This window comes from Festucalex cinctus, chromosome 1 (assembly GCF_051991245.1).
Source record: "Festucalex cinctus isolate MCC-2025b chromosome 1, RoL_Fcin_1.0, whole genome shotgun sequence".
In the NCBI taxonomy this organism is placed as follows: domain Eukaryota; kingdom Metazoa; phylum Chordata; class Actinopteri; order Syngnathiformes; family Syngnathidae; genus Festucalex; species Festucalex cinctus.
Window position 1 is genome coordinate 54,671,516 of NC_135411.1, and position 18,798 is coordinate 54,690,313.

At 40.8% G+C, this 18,798-nt stretch overlaps 1 protein-coding gene across 1 annotated transcript in view; it reads right to left on the bottom strand.

The window, feature by feature from the left end:
- Positions 1 to 348: 348 nt before the first annotated feature.
- LOC144001008 (LIM and SH3 domain protein 1-like) overlaps positions 349 to 18,798 on the bottom strand; it is a 42,522-nt gene continuing 24,072 nt past the window's right edge. Inside the window, exons 3-7 of the mRNA XM_077494909.1 lie at positions 11,884 to 11,968; positions 9,476 to 9,583; positions 4,535 to 4,637; positions 4,334 to 4,431; positions 349 to 4,173 (exon numbers count right to left, since the gene is read on the bottom strand). Coding sequence (XP_077351035.1) covers positions 4,000 to 4,173; positions 4,334 to 4,431; positions 4,535 to 4,637; positions 9,476 to 9,583; positions 11,884 to 11,968 — 568 coding nt within the window. The 3' untranslated portion in view covers positions 349 to 3,999. The remainder of the gene's footprint in view (positions 4,174 to 4,333; positions 4,432 to 4,534; positions 4,638 to 9,475; positions 9,584 to 11,883; positions 11,969 to 18,798) is intronic.

Here is an 18,798-nt window from a genome sequence, read left to right on the forward strand (position 1 = left end):
ACCAATGGTGAGTAATGCCAAGGTTGAATGAACAGAGCAGATCAAGCTGAGGATGATCCCTCGATTCCCTTTGAGTGCAACATTGCGGCAGAACCCAGCAATTTCCACGAATATCTACTTCAAATACATCAAAAGAGCTATGTAAAGCATTGTATTGATAGTCATGTGACATTCCATCCATCACCTGTGACTTGATGCTGAAACTCTCATCCAGCTCAGTCTGTAACGAATAGTTTGGTGGTCAATACAACAGGTGTCTAATGCAGCCAGAAGCCCAAACGTACTCTATTCTTTTTGCCCAAATTGTGCCTCAATGAAATTTGCAGAGTGGAAAAGTGAGTCAAACAGTCTGAGAAAAATGACTTTTATTGAATCTGCAGAATTATTAAGTACAGTTTGAAGTGCTCTGACACGAGATGATATCAGGTCCTAACATCTGACAATGTCATGTACTTTTTTTTATTTTTATTTTTATGTGTCAATATGCATATGCTATCTTTATTCCATTTTAAAAAAAATCATAACAAAATTATATTTAATAAAACAAGATGGAGATGCACAAAACTGGTCTGCAAGCTTCCACCTGCGGGATTACGAGATTCCTATTATGCTGTGTACATACAAGAGGGAATGACGAGAAGCACGGAATGGCGGGTCAGAAGCACAGACAGTGAAGGCTTGGTAGAGGGGAGGACGGGAAAAAAAGAGAGCGGAAGAGGGACAAAAAAAAAAAAAAATTGAATCACGACTCAGGAGTGACATCTGATTCCATCCAAAACGGCAAGCTGTCAACAGTTGAACTAGACGGAGCAAACATTTTAAAAACAACTCCCATGATTCCTTTTGCGATTGTAAACATGTCCCCAGTCCAAGTGTGTTGTTTGAGAATGACAAATAGTTTCAGAGATGATGTAAGTAGCTTGACAGACAAATCAAACAACCAGTCAAACACTTGTCTACACAACTGTTACTGGTAACACCTTTTGACGGCAGAAATTGCTGTGTCCGATGGTTAAATTGCTGTCAACAATACCAGACAATTTCACTCTAAAACAGCATAACCATTTCTAAGACTTCAAAAATGTGTTAACATCCCAAATAAATCAAAACCAAAAAATCCTATTATTCCCTCAGACCCATTTATAAACACGCCCTCCGTCGCAGTGTGTTGCATAAGACGGAATACAGTATGACGGAGATGAAGTACACGCAAAAACAGCTGTTGTCGAAGTGTTACGCTAGCTTGACGGATGGCTCGAATAGCCCACAGGTTATCAGTTAGTTACTAATAACGAGTTGTGTGTGTGTGTGTGTGGGGGGGGGGGGACTGTTGTGCCCATTGGTTAACTTCATTTACTGTCAACCATGCCCAAAATGAGTCACTTATGTCAGTAAAATGTGTGTTGGGGGGTTAGCAGTACGACATCCATTATATGTTACATTACCCCAACGCTATTTTGAGAACGACAGAATAGTTTTGGAGATGACAGATGCAGAGAAATGGTCTTCATTGTGCTACACTCGCTCACTGAGCTACCAACCAATAAAAAAAAAAAAAAAAAACAAGCTTGACATGTTACACATTTTAGGTAACAAAAACTTTTGTACTTGACGATGCATACCCACACCTGAGGGAGGTGGCGTTCTTTGTTGGCACGTATATTGGAAATTTTAATTCATAAAAAATGTATCCAATGCATATTCAATTAAAAAAATAATAAAATAAAGACAATGCAACGCTTTTCTTGGGAGCAAGGGAAGAGCTTGATCAGAAAATAAGTACCGGTACACAGAGAAATGGTCATTGTACTGATTGGCGAGTCTGGAGCTAGCTACCAGGTAATTAGTTACAACACAGAAACTGTTGTGTGCGACAATTCATGCGCTTGCTTGAGGAAGGAAGCGTACACGGTACTTTTAAAACTGACTTTCAGCAGTAGCGTCAGCCATCAGCAATGTCTGATAATTAAGGTAACAAAAATGACGATCTACTTTTTCGCAATGACACTAATTCCCCAGTCTCAGTGCATGTTTTGAGAATGGGAAAGTAGTTTTGGAAACAGATAAAAGTTGCCGTCATAGTGATACACTAGCTTGACAGACTGACTTGCCAACCTCTCAAATGCTAGCTAACTCCTTACTGGTTACTAGCGACAATAGAGCACCAAGTTTGTATTAACGGTTGTTGTAGTGCTATGCTAGCTTCACAGACTAGCTGACATGTTACTAGTACTCGTTTTTGGGGACAAAGTTCATGTTTATGTTTGTCGTAGTGCTATTCTAACTTGACAGACTGACTTAGCAATCGCTTAACCACTAGCTGACATCTTACTAGTCACTAGTGACACATTTTTGTGGACAAAGTTGATATTAATTTAATAGTAGTCGTCGTGCTACGCTAGCTTGGCGGACTGACTAGCTGGCCAATGAAACCTAACATTTTTAGGGACAAAATTCATATTATTGATTGTTGATCTATGATAACCTAATTTATTGATCTACCAACCCATTAAACGTGATCTGCTGTGGCTTATGGTCGAACAAGTTTCCATCCTGGCCTGAAGGCAAGTGTGCTCTAAAATTTCTGAACATCTGAATGTATTTGACAACAAAATTAAGACCTCCAACGATTCCCTCAGCCACCATTATACACATAGTAAAAAAAAAAAAAAAAAAAATTCCTGACGCATCATGACGTCTATTATGATACACAATTGTACAATTGTCAACTAGCTATGTCGTGAGAGCAATGCCAGAAAACTGTACCCCCAATCAATTACGTCTCGTTGTCAGAGATTATTTACATAGAGGAATGGTCGTCGCAACTACCAACCAACCAACTATAGTTGGTTGGTTTTCGGGCACACCGTTGATATTAGCCGATAGCATTTCGCTCACTCCACCACTGCTTCCTGATCCAACTCCCACTACCTCTCTTTTTTTGTTTACATTTTATATAAACTCCTCCACTTTCATAAATTGCGTTGCTTTTATTCATTTAATACACTTGACAAATTTTCCTGTTCAAAATTAGCAATTTACAATCACAACAATGGAAAAAAAAAAAGAAACATGAGCACGAGCTAGAAGTGGGTTGGTAATAAGTCAAGGATGTCATGCATTCACATCTTAAAGAAAAATAAAGATTGGAATGTTGTTGAAGCGGCGGAATAAAAGTTTTAAAAACAAAAATACAGAGTTGGGCTGTGTACGCAAAATTTGTAAATGGGGGAGGGAAGGACATCGCATCACAAGAAACATATGTCAAAAATTGCCATTATATATATATATATATATATATATATATATATATATATATATATATATATTTGTGTGGGTTGGACGTTCCCAAACTTATCCCCGATCCCTTTTGTGTAAGCTCGAGACCAAGAAAAACAAACAAACAAAAAAACAAAAACGACAACAGCAGGTGCTCCGGATTCCAGTTGAACAACATTACCCACAATGCAGTGTATCACATCGGGTCTATAAATATATTAAGACAAACACTCTGTTAGGACGGACAGCTGGCTGATCCGAGGGTTCAGAGATCAAAGGAATGTACAAGTGTTCGAGTGATTTGAGATTAAAACTCGTCTTCCAGTCTTGCGGAGGAAACACGCACGCAAATAAACAAAATAACATCTGCGCACAATGACTCATGGGGGATTTTCCAAAGATTTTTCCTCGTATTTTGCCTCATGTTGCTCTGAGGGGAACGTTAAGTGCTATAGCCAGGATGGAGCTGGCTTCCGGAACGCGACGAAGAGTGGAGGAGGATGAGTGATGCCCAAACAGACGAACATCAGCACACACAGACAGGAAAAAGTTAAGACAGGAGAAGGCTTGAGGTTAGCGAGAAAAGGGCTAGGCAAGGGGGGGCAAATCAAGAGAAGCGGCATTAAAGATGAAATGGCACTGGGCTTTTTTTTCTTTTTTCTTTTTAAACTCCTTTTCCCTCCCTTCCTCTACCTCTTCTTTTTTTTTTCCCACTCCCTCTCAGATGGCCTCCACGTAGTTGGCGGGTAGCATCCCCTGCTGATTGGTGCGCTCCACGCGGCCGTACATCCAACCCTCGTCGATCTGCTGCACGTCCACGATCACATCGCCGTCCATGAAGGAGACCTCGTCTTCATCAGCAGCGGCGTAGTCGTACACCGCCCGGTACCGCTTCTACGGACCAACAAACACGCTCGTGACGTTTACGGACGACTCGGTGCGAGTAAAAATCAATGTTATTGATCATCATTCCTCAAGCGCCACCACAAAATGCAGTTTGTTTTAAGATCCTGATTGCTTATTAAGTTAGGACCATGTTTGATGGAGGGCGTACCCCTGCGCTTGGAGGTGGCGCGGCAGCCGCCGGGCGCACGGGCTCAGGGGCAGGATTGTAGTGGTAGCCCTGAGGGGCGGCCGGGGGCTGGTAAGGTGCTGTCAAAAACACAAGCGAGACAAAATGGCCGTTAGCTGTCAAATGGGAGAGAGCTGCGATATTTGTTACGGTGAATTGCGGCCGTTTTTGTAGCAGCAGTACCTGAGGCAGGGTTGCCTGGCTGATGATGCTGAGTCTTGCTCCTCTCGAAATCCTCCTGGACATGCGAACTCTTGCTCTTCTCAAACTCCTCATGGTACTTGAACTGATGACACAATGGGGGAAAAACAAACAACCATTAGTCAACTGTTACCAATTTGCTAATTTCCACTAGGGATACACCGATTCTCGGCCAGGCTGATTATCTGTGCAGATATTTGGTATTTTGATAAGTAATGCCATTGGCCTTTTTGCGAATTTGAAGGGCGATAAAGCTGGTATTTCTCAGCTCTTTATATTTTGAAAATTAAAAGAAAAATACTTCTCTCTTTTCTGTTTTACTGTAAATTAATATCGGCCTGAGATATCAAACTCCTTGACTACTAATCGGTATCGGTATTACGGGTGTGACGATATATGGATATCGCGATAAATCGTGATACTTTGTCTCACAATAGATCATCGATATGCCTATGCCAAGTATCAATATTTGTAGTTAATATACAGCCACTATAACAGCTTCATTGTTCATTACTTACTGAGCAATTACTTGGCAGGCAAGTAGGGGGAGCGCCTCATAAGTGTGGCAGGTAAATGTACGGAAGTCTTCAGGTGAAGAAGACTCATGAGCTTACTTTTACTTGTGTAAGACATTTATCTGTCCAGCAACTGACTCAGTTTTACATACGTTTCTGTGAAAAATGTGTTTTATATCTTCAGTTTTAAAGTTTTAAAACACTTTGTTTCAACTTTTTGAAGCACACAATTCCTGAGGAATATTAACATTGATTTAATTGGATTTAATATTTAAGTAATTTTATTTAAGTACTTATTTTTGCAATGGTACACAAAAAAATTGTGTCACAGTTTATAAAAGGAACCAAATGACTATGTGACTGACTGACATGTTGCATGACAATAGTGTTTATAAAAAAAAAAAAAAAGAAAAAAGAAATTTGTTCACACAATGTTGTCTCTGTTAAGACATTTGTATGTTTAAAAAAAAAAAATTATATACATATATATTAGAGCTGTCGAACGATTACATTTTTTAATCAGATTAATCACATCTTAGAATATTGATTAATCATGATTAATCATTGACTTAAAAATGATTTTTTTCCCAACATTTTTTGCCCGCTAAATTTGAAGCGTTGTTATGTTAATTTTTTCAACATTTAATGTTATGAGGACATCTTCAAAAAATTATATCCACTGCACTCAGTCATCCTGCTTTTTCTAATCAATTAATTATTTGCATAATTTAAAATGGGAAAAAATGACCTACTGCATATGTAAACATTTATTCAATATTTTACTTTAATGCATGTAGTTATGTTTATTGCTCAAACTCCAACAGCTACCTTTAACGTAACGATCCACTGTCGGCTAAAAAGGATCATCTGCGGTTAATATTAATAGTGTGATTAATCTGTGGTAATTCAATGATTGTGATAATTTTTTGTGATTAATTAATTAGTTAACGCTTTAACTTTGACAGCACGAATTTATATATATATATATATATATATATATATATATATAGAGACACACACACACGAACGTACTCACTGTGAAGAATTTTAATGTGTTTCAGTGATGGTACAAAATTGTTTTTTTCCTCATTTAAAAAAAAAAAAAAGTCTTGAGTAGTTTTACTGTAGATTATCGTGGATCTTCACATCGTGAGATAATCATTATCGTGAGCCTTGTATTGCATATCGTATCGTGACGTACCCAGAGGTTCCCACCCCAAATCGGTATTGGCCTTGAAAAAAAAAAACAAACAAACAAAAAAACAGTCTATCATTAATTTCCATTTGAGAACTCCCAGCCCCCCATAAAACAAAAATTCCAAAAAATAATTTGTGGCTACTGGACCAACTGCTGGCAATTATACACCACTAGATCTATTATTAACAAATTTTACTTTGATTTCCTGAAGGTTCACCACAGCACATTGGCAATGCAGTTTACTTCATAACCACCAGGGGTCTCCCTCTCGCACCACACTGATGATTGTGATGGGTGTGGGGACCATCACCAGTGCAGTAACACCTCCAACCTCCAGACTGACAGGATGTGACATCTCGAAATGCAGGAAACCGGGCGTGCGCCACTGCCTAGCAACCACTGCTGACACATCGGCCCAAGCAGGTGGGGAAAGGAAGGGAAAAAAATAAAAAAATTAAAAAGGGGGTGGTGGGTGGGGAGGGACGACTAGGCCAACTGATGAAACTTGCCCTTCATGAATAGAGGCGTGTCAACAGACTCACAGCACTCCCGGGTCAAGATTTACGGCCAGGCTCGCAGACACCATCAAAGGGTCCACTGTGCTCGGCAGCGGCGGCGGTGGCGAGGAGTCCATTTGCAGTGGCGAGGACAGCGGGCCAAGTGACGGAGAGAACAATGCTCTCAAGTGCAACATGCTGCTGCTGCTGCTGTGAGTGTATATGAGAGGGAGATGATTTGGGTTTTGTTTTTTGAAGAGCAGTCTGAACAGATGTCTGCCATTTACAGGAAGTGGCCTGTGCTCCTCAATGGTGGGAAGGCAAGACAATAAAAGAAGCGGGACACAAGATGGCAGAGTTTGTCATTATGACAAGCTGGGAGTGATTGCAAGCAGATGTGACGCCTCAATCTCAGCTCGTTCCCCTGCTGCGGCATTTCCGTGACGTGTCGTGTACCTTGTTCCTGTGTCATTACGCCCTGCCAAGTGTGTGTGATTCCCGTGGGAATAGTGGGTGGCGAGGCAGGGTGGGGAACGTGAGATGAAGCGGTGTGCGACTTTCAACTTCACTGCTCTTATTTGCAGGCTAATTAATGACTCGAGATGTGGGACAGAGCAGAAAAAAAAACAACTCACTGATGAAAAAGCACTACAGTGAAACTTCACTATTCACAGTCATTAGCGACCAAGTCCCAATGCAAAATAGAAAAAATGTGTAAGTCATGGATGTCCCACCCTTAAAAATGTATACAATTTCCTATATTAATAGTTCAAGCTACTATTTAGTGGGGCACATACAGCACTTTTCACTGCTGTTAGCTCCCACCTACCATAATCAGAAGTTTACCAACCTGCTTTCTTTTAAAGTGTATAACGGAGGAATTTTGACAGGAAATCAATGACTGTAGAGTCAGCAAACCTTTGCCCCAGCCTTTGCTCCTCATCAGACCGGAGAATTTGCTCCCTTAAGGCCTAGATACACCAATCTGATGTCTGCCAAATGTGACCGACGCCTACCCCATGTGGCGTCGGCCCAGACGTCGATACGCCAGGTAGAAAAATAACGTAAATATACACTGCACAGACCCCGACTATTACGTACCTTCAGCGCATGCACAAGAAGAAATTCCCCTCCCTACCATCGGCGGCGGTAGTCATTTTTCCCAAAGGCAACCAGAAACCTCTTTACGGGGGCGGGATATAAAAACGTGCATCTTCCATTTACAGATGTGCTCATTGGAACCTTCAAAAGCAGCAAAAATATTTCTGTACCCTTACCCAGATTTGTGCATCAACCTGTTCCTGTCCCCAAAGTTGGGTTTGCCCCATCAAGATTTGATTACAACTGCTTTCAATAAGCGAAAGAACAAGAGTCTGGAATTGTGCGTCAGTTTTATATTTTTGAAATGTTATTCCACAACTTCAGGTTTTTTTTTTTTTTGGGTGTGTGGGTAAAATTGGGCCTAGTGCATGAGTCGCACCTCTCTCACTATAAGAACTCGATTGCCTTGTTTCTATTTAATTGCAACGTGCTACGCTTGCTCACTATGCCAACCTGAAAATGCATCTTTCCTTCCAGATTGTTGCTGACGAGGCCACTTTGGAACTCCCCGTTGTCATCAGTGAGTGCGTGCATGTCACAGTTAGAAAGGTAAAATCATGAGGAGGGGAAAACAATGGGACAAACTGAAAGAAAACAGCCTGAATATAAAGCCAGCATGAGAGCCAGGGCTTTCGTCTGTGTCGCAACCTTAGTGCGCCTCATCGTGTGTGAGCGAGTGCATGACACGGTGGGAAAGGTGAAAGCATTAGGAGGCAAGAAAGCAACAGCCTGCCTTGACAGCCAACATATAGACTGGAGCATACGTGCTGTGTGGTCACTTTAGAGTGCCTCATTGTCAGCTTTGAGTACATACATGACAAGTAGGAAAAGTGGGGAGGGAAGATTTATTTTATTTTATTTTTATTTTTAAAGTCCATCTTGAAGACCACCATCTGGACTGGCTTCAGGCTGGCGTGTCCACTTTAGAGTGTCTCATTATTGAAATGTGGAAGAGTAACTAGTATTTGATTTGACAGTTGAGCAGGTGTGGTTTCAGTGCATTCAGACTAGGGCTGCACGATATTGGAAAATCATGCGATATCCGATATACTTGCTGAACATAGCGATATCGATATTATTGCGATATTTAACATGTACCGAAAGAAATTACATTTTTATTACCTAATGAAAGAAAAACATTTTTTATGTGGCAAAATAAGTAACCTTAATGTAATCTAAGTTAATTAATTGTAATTATGTCTTGATAATTTTCAACTGTTGAATGGCGATACATATTTTAGTTAGCATCTGACTGGTCAAATTCATATAAAAAGCATAAAATTCCATCTAAAACTTATTGCATGCCTTTGCGATATGCATATTGCAAGGGCCAATATCGCGATATCGATATTTTTTCGATATATTGTGCAGCCCTAATTCAGACCACACCAGTGTTTGAAGGTGAAGAGAATGGCTCGACTTTTCATCATTTTGAAGTCTTGCTGACAAAGTGCATTTTTTTTTTTTTATTAACTATTCAAATTAGACAGGGTTGTTATTAACACTTATCTGTCGTGTCAAATTTAGAGACATTCATTTTCACTCTCCAGAGACTTTAATATCAAACACTGCCTGAAGAGAGAGTTGGGACTACTACTTGATGGAAACTTACGTTGCTGACTTGGTCCTGTGATTTCTTCAGTCTCTGCAGCTCTGGTGTGTCTGTGACCACGGTGTAGGATTTCCCTTTATTCTTTTCAAAATCCTCTTTGTAGAGAACCTAAGTAGAGAAAAACTAAACATTAGCTGGTAGGTGGGAGCTGAGACACACAGAAGTGGAATGAAATTATTCATAGCCGCTGACCTACATTCTGTATTCTTTTTCAAACCTGTAAACTTTTTGAACAAGTCGTGCGATGCTTCTCACTAAGCAAATTTGATTTCAATGCAGTGACTTTCTCATAGAACTTCGGGATGAATGGAGTGAAACCAAATTATAAATCAGTGAGCATGTGACAAACGCTGGGCACAGTGTTCTGCTTCGTCATCTGTGGTGGCGCGCACTTCCTGTTCCAGAGGGAGTGACAGACAAAGGTGCAAACCATATATGGGTACGAGGAGAGGCATTGTCATGCGTGCATTAATGACTCGGCAGGTTACATTTGAGGGGTTTTTAACTAATGCATGGAAATGTCACTAGGACAAATCCCTTCATACTTCCTCCATGTTGTGTTGTGATTCATCGTTTCCTGCATGCCGCCACGATGAGCCATGAAGATTCATTTACTCGTCATCCTTGTTTTTAATGTCTCTAACTGCTGCTCTCTTCCAATCACATTGCTGCTTTCCTTCCCCGCCCCCTCCCGCCATCCCTTTGTGTGCCTTCATTCATATTTCACTGTGTCTGTATGAATCTCCTCCTCACCCGGGAGATCTTTCGTTGCCGTTCCGGGGATGTTGCGTTTCCTCTTTCAGCCAGGCTCCTCCCTCCCTTCCTATCATGCCCTGCTGTCTTTCTTCCTTTTTCTCTCTCCCTCTCTGTTCTTTATTTCTCTCCCTCGCACAGTCTCGTAATGAGGTGTGACAGCTTCCATAGCAATGAGGTTCTCATAGCAATGGTGGCCAAAGCACGAGCGTCCCCAAACAAACTGCTTTATTCAGCTAGTTATTCCACTCAGGATGACTCACTCTGTTCTTTCTGAAGAATTACTGAAGAATAAATGGTGCGAAATTCTGAGTGCATTTTAAACAGTTATTCATCTGAACAAAACTGCATGCATTTTTTTTGGAACATTCAACTTCCTGTTTAAGATTTGAGGAGTATTTATAGTGATATAACTTCCTGTTCCCTGTGGTACATCACACAATTGTCCTGCACTGACATGGGCTTGGTTCTGTGCCCTAAACATTGCTCTTAGTGATTCGTCTGTCTGGGCAGCACGGTGTTCAGGTGTTAGCGTATTTGTTTCACAGCATTGAGGTTTGGGGTTTGAATGTCGTCAGAGCTTGCAAATGCATGCTTTCCCTTAGTTGGCAGGGTTTTTCTCCAGGTATTCTAGATTCCTCACACATGACAAAAAAACAGGTTAATTGCAAAGCAGATTTTCTATGGGTGTGAATAGGAATGTGAAAGCTTGTTCGTCTTTAAGCAAATTTGACTGACGAGCAGTACAGGTGGGACCCTACCACAACAAGCAGTATAGAAAATGGATGGTTTTACAGTGAACTACTGTTATTCGCAGAGGATATGGACCTAGCCCTGCGGCAAACACTGACAAGAAGTCTGGTACATTTTTCAAACTGATGGTCCAAAGGTCCAGAAAGATGAAAATTGTTTGCAATACATGCAATTAAATCTGAACTGATATTTGAAATTGTATTTTAACATGTTGCAAAGCAGCGGCATGCGCCAGTGACAGGGTTTGGTCCCTAAACTCTGTGAATGGTGAGGGTTCACTCTACGCTTGTTGTTGGTGTGCAATGAGGATGCATAAATAAAAACACCATCTGTCACTCAGACTGTCAGCTATTGTGCTCTTCACCCCAATGCTCCAAATCCCCCCTCCTACATGCAGTGTAATCTGCACTGTGTGATACAAACACTCAAATAAAACAAACAAAACAAAAACAGCTCTTTCATAAGCCCCTTTCGATTTGATATGTTCAGCAGACAGCCAAAGCGGGAGCAAGAATTTGCTGGGTCATTTCAACTCCCGTTTATTGCAACACATGACCCAGATGGATATTTCAGTCAAGACGGAAAGACTGGTCATAGTATCACTATTAAAATGGCAATCGCGCGGCTCAAACATGTGGACATAAGCTGTGTAAATATGGCAGTTGAAGACTAATCCGTGAAGCCAGGCTGAAGCGTTTGATTTAAGGACATGACGTCGGCGTTGAGAATCAGTTTTACGGACTGTGGCAGCCTTCAGCACGCCGATTGGAAAGCAGTCTTTTGAGGGTTAACTCAAGTGGGGCTTTTCACTTTAAGCATGCCACCTCCCCCCTGTTGAATTTTTGCGTGTACTGAGTGTGACTGTATGTGTTCTCCACAGCTGGAGGTGGACCCAGCCTCACTTGGCTCTGCGTCTTGCTCTGCTGTTTGAGACGGAGGTTCTCTGGGGTGTCAGCCACGCAAGTGTAGTTTACTCTGGGGTAGTGTCTGCAAAACAAACAAACACACACACACACACCAAATGAGCACCGGCAACACGCACTCAACACCTCAACGGTGAGCAGCCTTTGAGCCTCTCAAAACTGCGCGCCATTTGGTATTCACAGTGGCCCTAAAGTTGAGTTAGGAGCCCCCGAAGACAGAAGGCATGTGAGCATAACACATCATGTGGCGTCTGTGGAGTCAAGGTAGACAGAGAAAGAGGAAGTGAGGCTTTTGACTGTGTGCGTTTAGGGTAACAGGAGCCTCAAGGTCGCAGTGCTCTGGAGGAGACCGCCATAGCAGGTGTGTGGGGGAAAAACACAGGGAACGCAGACACAGGCACATATTCATGGGGATGTTGCAGGAAGAGGAACAGCATGTGACAATACTTTATGAATGGGTCTTAGGCTTTAAAAGCTTCTTTTCTACCTACAAACAAGTTAAGAGAGGACACGATTACGAAACAAGAGTGGTGAATAAACAGGAATCTGGATAACGTCTCCTGTAGTATGCTGTATTGTATGCAAAAGGAAAGAGAAGCGAGAGAACTGAGTGCTGCTGTAAAGTGGAGATTGTGGTGTCTAATACTGCAGATTCTGGATCAATGGCTATCTAACAGTGTCTTGTTACAATGAGGAAGTGTGGCTCATGCCACCTGTTTGTTATGTAGCAATTGGGTATCGCACTGTGGAAGGGGACGATAGGCTGCTGGCCGCGTTATTTGTAAGAGAAAAATAAGGGCACTAGGGTGGTAAGTATCAAAACTAGGGTGGAATGATTTTGAAAATCTAATGGTGACCCAAATGGCATTATAGGTTAGGAGATATACAAACAAACATACAAACACATGTACATACAAGGCGCGAAATAATATTTTCTTCGAGGAGCTAATCAGTGGCTTCATTTGAGGAGCAAAACACTAATTTTCAGGTGCGCAATTATTTTGCAAGTTAAACCCTGGAATCTGAAACAATAAAAATACATCAACATAACAGGAAGATTGAATTTAGGGCTGCAGCTATTGAATGTTTTAGGATTGCCCTATTGAAAAGTCTATAGAATAAGTTGTGTATTTAGAAATTTTTTAAATAAATTTCACTTTATAATGAACAAGTTACAACCAATTTTTTTTTTTTTTCCCTTCCAGTTTTAGTTTCTTAAATTCACATTGTGCATAGCGGCAAACTGCATTTTATTGTCTAGAAACATTTTAAATAGGGCAATTTCAAAATAAAATGTAAATTTAAGCTTAGCATTTCCTGTCTCATAAATGTAAAGGCATTAAATAAAAAAAAAAAGGCTTTAATACTTGTAGTTTTTGTGACACTTCACTTGAGTAGCTAGCATTTTAACATGCTAAATAAGACAGTAGGTTCATAGATTAGGATTTGGTTGTGTTTACCTTGGTCCCCAAACGACTAGCTACGACCCTGCGCTGAGCCAGCCAAGCCGGCTAATACACCCAAAGTGTGATGAGAAGCTCGTGCATTGACAATGAAGGGAGCTAAGTGGCAGCAAGAACTAATGTGAATTGCACAACCCATTGACCATCGACTCGAGTCACCTGACACTAAAGTAGGTGTGTCGCGGTAATACAAATACTAACAATTACAGCGCGTTCCGGGCATGATGAGCTAGTCTTCAGTGATTTAAGTAACATTTCTGTCAGCATTCTGTTACATAAACAACAGCACATTTGCACTTTTGCGTTTCAGTGTGTTTGAAGTGCAAAATGAACATTTTGACTCGCAAACTGCGATGTTAAACAACTTATTTTGAGCCACGATAGACAACCAAAACCTTGTACTGTACCTCCTAAATCCTCACTTTCCCAGAGACCCCAAAAACAATATTAAAATTGCCACATTGTGACTTATGAGGTTCTGGCCTGACACGATATACTTTGTATATTACATACATACATACATATAGCTACAGTATAGATACACACACACACACACACTGTGTATAACAAACAAATCAAGGCCACTGATCGAAATGAAGCAGAACCACCAAATTGCCGCCTTTGTGCATTCTTTACATTGCCATGTCAATTTGAATATGAGTAATTGTTCCAATCAAGACAAAACGAATACATGTAAATTGGAGATTGTGGGGTCTAATGGTGATGACACCGTCATGACTGAAAGTAAGCAAGGAGTAGCTTTTTGGGTCTCCCAAAGGTGGCGAAACGGCAGCTCAGTGCAGTCCAATCCTGTGTTACAGATGGTGAACCCAAACTGAACTGACTGCAACTCCCGGCATGCCTCAGGGTTTTGGGCGACCTCAAATATATGGTCTCACTGACAGCACCGGCGGTGGGTAGCCCATTTAAGCCGTTTGTTTACAGTTTCCTTGACAACATGTTAAAAAAAGAAAACCCCTATAATCCTGCTACGATGAAGGATCCCGCTGGTTTATTTATTTATTTATTTTACAGAAAATGCTCTAAAATAGAAAACACTTGAGTGAACAGGAACATTGACATTTGAAGCTCTGTGAAAAAAAATCCCCCTCGCACTAGAAGACTTAACGCATCCATGTAAAAGGCTGCAAATGACGCAATTGTTTGTTACCCTAGATCTAGTGAAGTTGTGTTGCTGAATGTGGGGGTGCCATTTTGTGTGATCCATATATTTATACCAGGGCGTGGGTAGACTATGGACCACATGCTCTGCTCTTTATTCCAGACCACTGAGCATTTACACCATGTGTAGTCCATGAGTGTCTTCTTGTAATACTTGATGCATACATTTAGCCATTTCCCCTTAAGTTAAGTTGGCTATTAACATGCATTGAGCAATTCAATTTTATTTTCGTATTTATTTTATCTTCCAAATATATGTTAAAAAAAATAAATATGGTTCACGAATTATAATCAAAGGGACAGCAACATGACAAATCAACCTTTTGGAGCTTTTAGCAGTGTTAAAATGCTAATTCATCACCAAACACTAGGGATGCTGCCATCCACTTCTTTCAGTCCCGATTCGATACGATACCTTGGGTTCAGTATCTGCCGATACAGATCCGATTCATGCTAAATTGTCTTTGCACTAGTTCAAAAAAAAAAAATATTATATTTAAATATAATATTATATATATATATATATATATATATATATATATATATATATATATATATATATATATATATATATATATATATATATATATATATATATATATATATATATATATATAAAAACTCAAATGCTTTTAGATGTTCTTTAAGGTCTTGGAAATATTTTTTTTAACATTTATTCGAGTATGATTTTCATTCAATATATGCACTGAATGTATTATGTATTACATATAATGCAAGTTTTCTTTTGTAGGCAAAACAGTCAGACCCGAATTTCTGCATTTTAGACAGGTTGGGTTGTCTTCCTGTTAACGCCTGGAAGGGTGTCTGCCTTGTGCGTTTATTGAAACACCTGTTCCTAATTACAGCTGCACCCTGGACTGCATAGGGCCACAGTTGTTTTAGAAGAATACTTTCAATGAGCGCACACCTTGCCATTTCAAAAAGTGTATGCCAATTGCGCTCAGCAGTCCCGTTTTGGTGGGGTGAATATGGAGCTGATGTTTGATGTTTAATCACATTTTTAGCGAGCAAAGTCAGGTAATTCCGCGCTGTGAATTCGGTACCATTACCTGATCTGAAGTATTTTACTTTGCCATACTGGGCTATATCAGCCAAAAACCTCTCTGTACATTCAAGGCGGCATTTCACAGCGGCTACTCGTTGCAAACCCTACATAGACTGCATGCATCGAAAAATATGGGAGAAAAGGACAAGAGGTGTTTTTCTGCTCATGGCACCTACACTGCATCAGGCTCATCTGCGTGCAGGAGAGCCTGATTATTAAACTGAACACGCCCACTCCACAAGTGGTTTCAATCAGGACAGATTGCATCAAAAGGTAGATCAATTACATCAAAACACATTTGCAAATAAACAAATAGATGACATGCCATCAATAATTGAGAGCATCATTCAACAAAATTTAATGAATGTAATCATTACTTAAGTACCAGTACACTTATTTTCTGACATTCAAGCAGTGTTAATAGGTGTGTTTCCATTACCCTTTTTTGCAAAAATAAAAGCGATATTGCACTATTTCGATAAAGTACAATTTCGAATTGTCGGTGTTTCCATTGAAGAGAGTTTCGCTTCTGAGGCGCAATTCTCGGAATGTCCCGTCTCGCGAGACCTCGCTGTTCTGTAGGAGGTGCTCATGATGTTTATGGTAAACTGACACCCGGTGTAGTTATATTACTTTAAAAACACTCACCCCTCATCAGGCGGTTTCGGGCATTTAGTGTTGGTGTTGTTTTGTGTGTCCCTCTGCAGTCGGCAAGCAGTTCTGACACGAAAGCGAGTGGCACCGTACTTCCTACTTCCTGTAATCCTAAAATGTTGTTGTCCCATGCAGAAGTTGGGTAAAAGGCGGGTTACAAATTGTTAAAGGTTTCTGATGTTTTCTGCTAAATTAACCAGACATGGCAGGACAGGATTTCAAGCTCTCCTCTCCTTCAACTTTTCGAAGGCGGCTCGCTCGATTACACCTCTCTCTCTTTTATGCTAATGACGTGCAGTAGCCGATACAAATCACTTCAGCATGTAAAACTAAAATACAAACTCGAAATTTTGCGAAATACTTCTTTTTCGATACGTCTCAAAAACCACCTCATGAGAGCGCAAAAAATGTTTTGCTATATTTGGGTTTTTTCGCAAATCCGGTGTTTCCATTACCAGTACTTTTGCGAAACATGCCTTTTGCGCAAAACTGAGGTTAATGGAAACGCACCTAATGTATCAACTGTGCATAATATGGCCAAGAGCTTCTGTTTACAAAATGAGTTTGATGTGGCCAAGGCTCTCCTCCACCACCTGCTTCAGTCTACACACTGTTCAGCGGCTGATTAATAAAAGGCTACAACAAACGCAAATGCATTATGTATTTTCATGTACCTGTACTAGCAGCACAAACACTGTAACAAGGGTAACGACGCTTTAATATGGTGATGTCACAATGGTAATGCTTATGAATGATACAAGCAACACAAAAACTGGGGTATTTTGTAGACATAATAAGCGATGTGCGCATCTCGAATTCAAGGTGCATTATGGGTAGCGGCGTGGTGCATTGTGGGGAGGCGAAACTACCAAACGGTCATTGAAAATGAATTGGATCCAATGGAATCAGCTCTGATAGTAACGTTTCAACCGCTGGAAAGTTGCTGTTTTATTAACATGCATAGCATGTGGTTTACTGACATTGGGGAAGTTGACTTGCAAGCTTTAAAGTGTACAGTTACGCAAAGATTGTCACCACTCTAATCTCCGCCATTCAAATTGAAAGGGTAGTTGGTAGCCTCGGTTTTTTCCCCCCTACGCATGCGCAAACTTAATGCGCACATCGCTTTTAATGTGAACTAAGCCCCATTTTTATGTACCGTAATTGCCGGACTATAAGCCGCGCCTTTTTTCACACACTTTCAAACCTGCGGCTTATACAATGATGCGGCTAATATATGGATTTTTTCTGACGGCCGCCAGGGGCACTCGAGCAGAAAAGGTAAGAGTGAGACAAGTGGAATATATGTGTCAAGGAAGACACAAGTTTAATGTAACTTTGCGCTTTGTGCATGAATAAAAATAGCATTAACAGACCCTCATCATGGAAAATACAAGAAGTCTCAGTCTCAGTGACTTTTAGCGGTATGTTATTTTTAACCAGCCCTGTTAGTGCTGTGTTACTGCCGTGTCACAGGCACTGTTTGTTGGAAAGAAAAGCAAAGGTACATTATTAAACCTTTGAAAACTCTTCCTGTGCACCGTCTTTCTTTGTAAATATCTCATGTTTCAATGTGGGCACATGCGGCTTATGTATGGACAAAATGCTTTTTCCTTTCGAAATGTATTGGGCGCGCCTTATAATCAGGTGCGCCTTATAGTCCAGCAATTGCAGTAACTATATGAGCAGCGCTCTCCTTAAATGCCCCAACATAAGGCACCACAGAAGTCCATGAAATAACACCCAATTTGGAACGGACGCGGTGTATTTTCCGTACGGCGGCCGTCCGGATGCAGCAAGAACAGAACGCATTCTACTCTGCGTGTCAATTCACACCAGCTGTGGTGCGGAACGACTGCGGCGATGCTGAAGGTTTCCGCAAGTGTTCTATTTTTTTTTACCGGAGGTAGCATGCGGATTTACATGAAGCTCTCGCATCAAGGTAAATCGGCCCATAATGACAAAGTGGCAACATAACAAAGGGGGGAAAAGTGGAAGGTCTTAGGGCAAGTCTAACCTTGGGTCTGAACTCCTGAGGAGGAAAATGAAGAGAGAATCCCCAGGAAACAAACAAGAACCGAAAGAGGCTGCATTAAAGGCCTGGAAAAGCATTTCAAATGAAGAGTGCAACAGTCTGGTGAAGTCAATGGGTTGCAGACTTGATGTAGTTATTGCAAGAAAAGGTTATGCCACTAATGTCTGTTCTAATAATTTTGCTACCTAAAGTAGGTAGCTGCAAATAAAAGGTGTTCTGTCCCGAGTTGTTGAACACATCTAGTCAATACCATTAAATAAAAGCAGGAATTCTGAACTTTTGTCTCATATTCATCGTTTGCTAAAATGTAAACTTAGGTGCATCGGATTTTGTTGTATGCACAGATTAGCTTGGTTATCTGTTTGGCTGTGTTTTCCGCTGTATATGCCACATGCATGAATCTGCACACTGTGACCACATATCAAAAGCAGCACTTGGGCGAAGCAGAGTGACTAAGTGCGGCCTTGCCCAGTGAACTTTTCCTGTCATTGCTG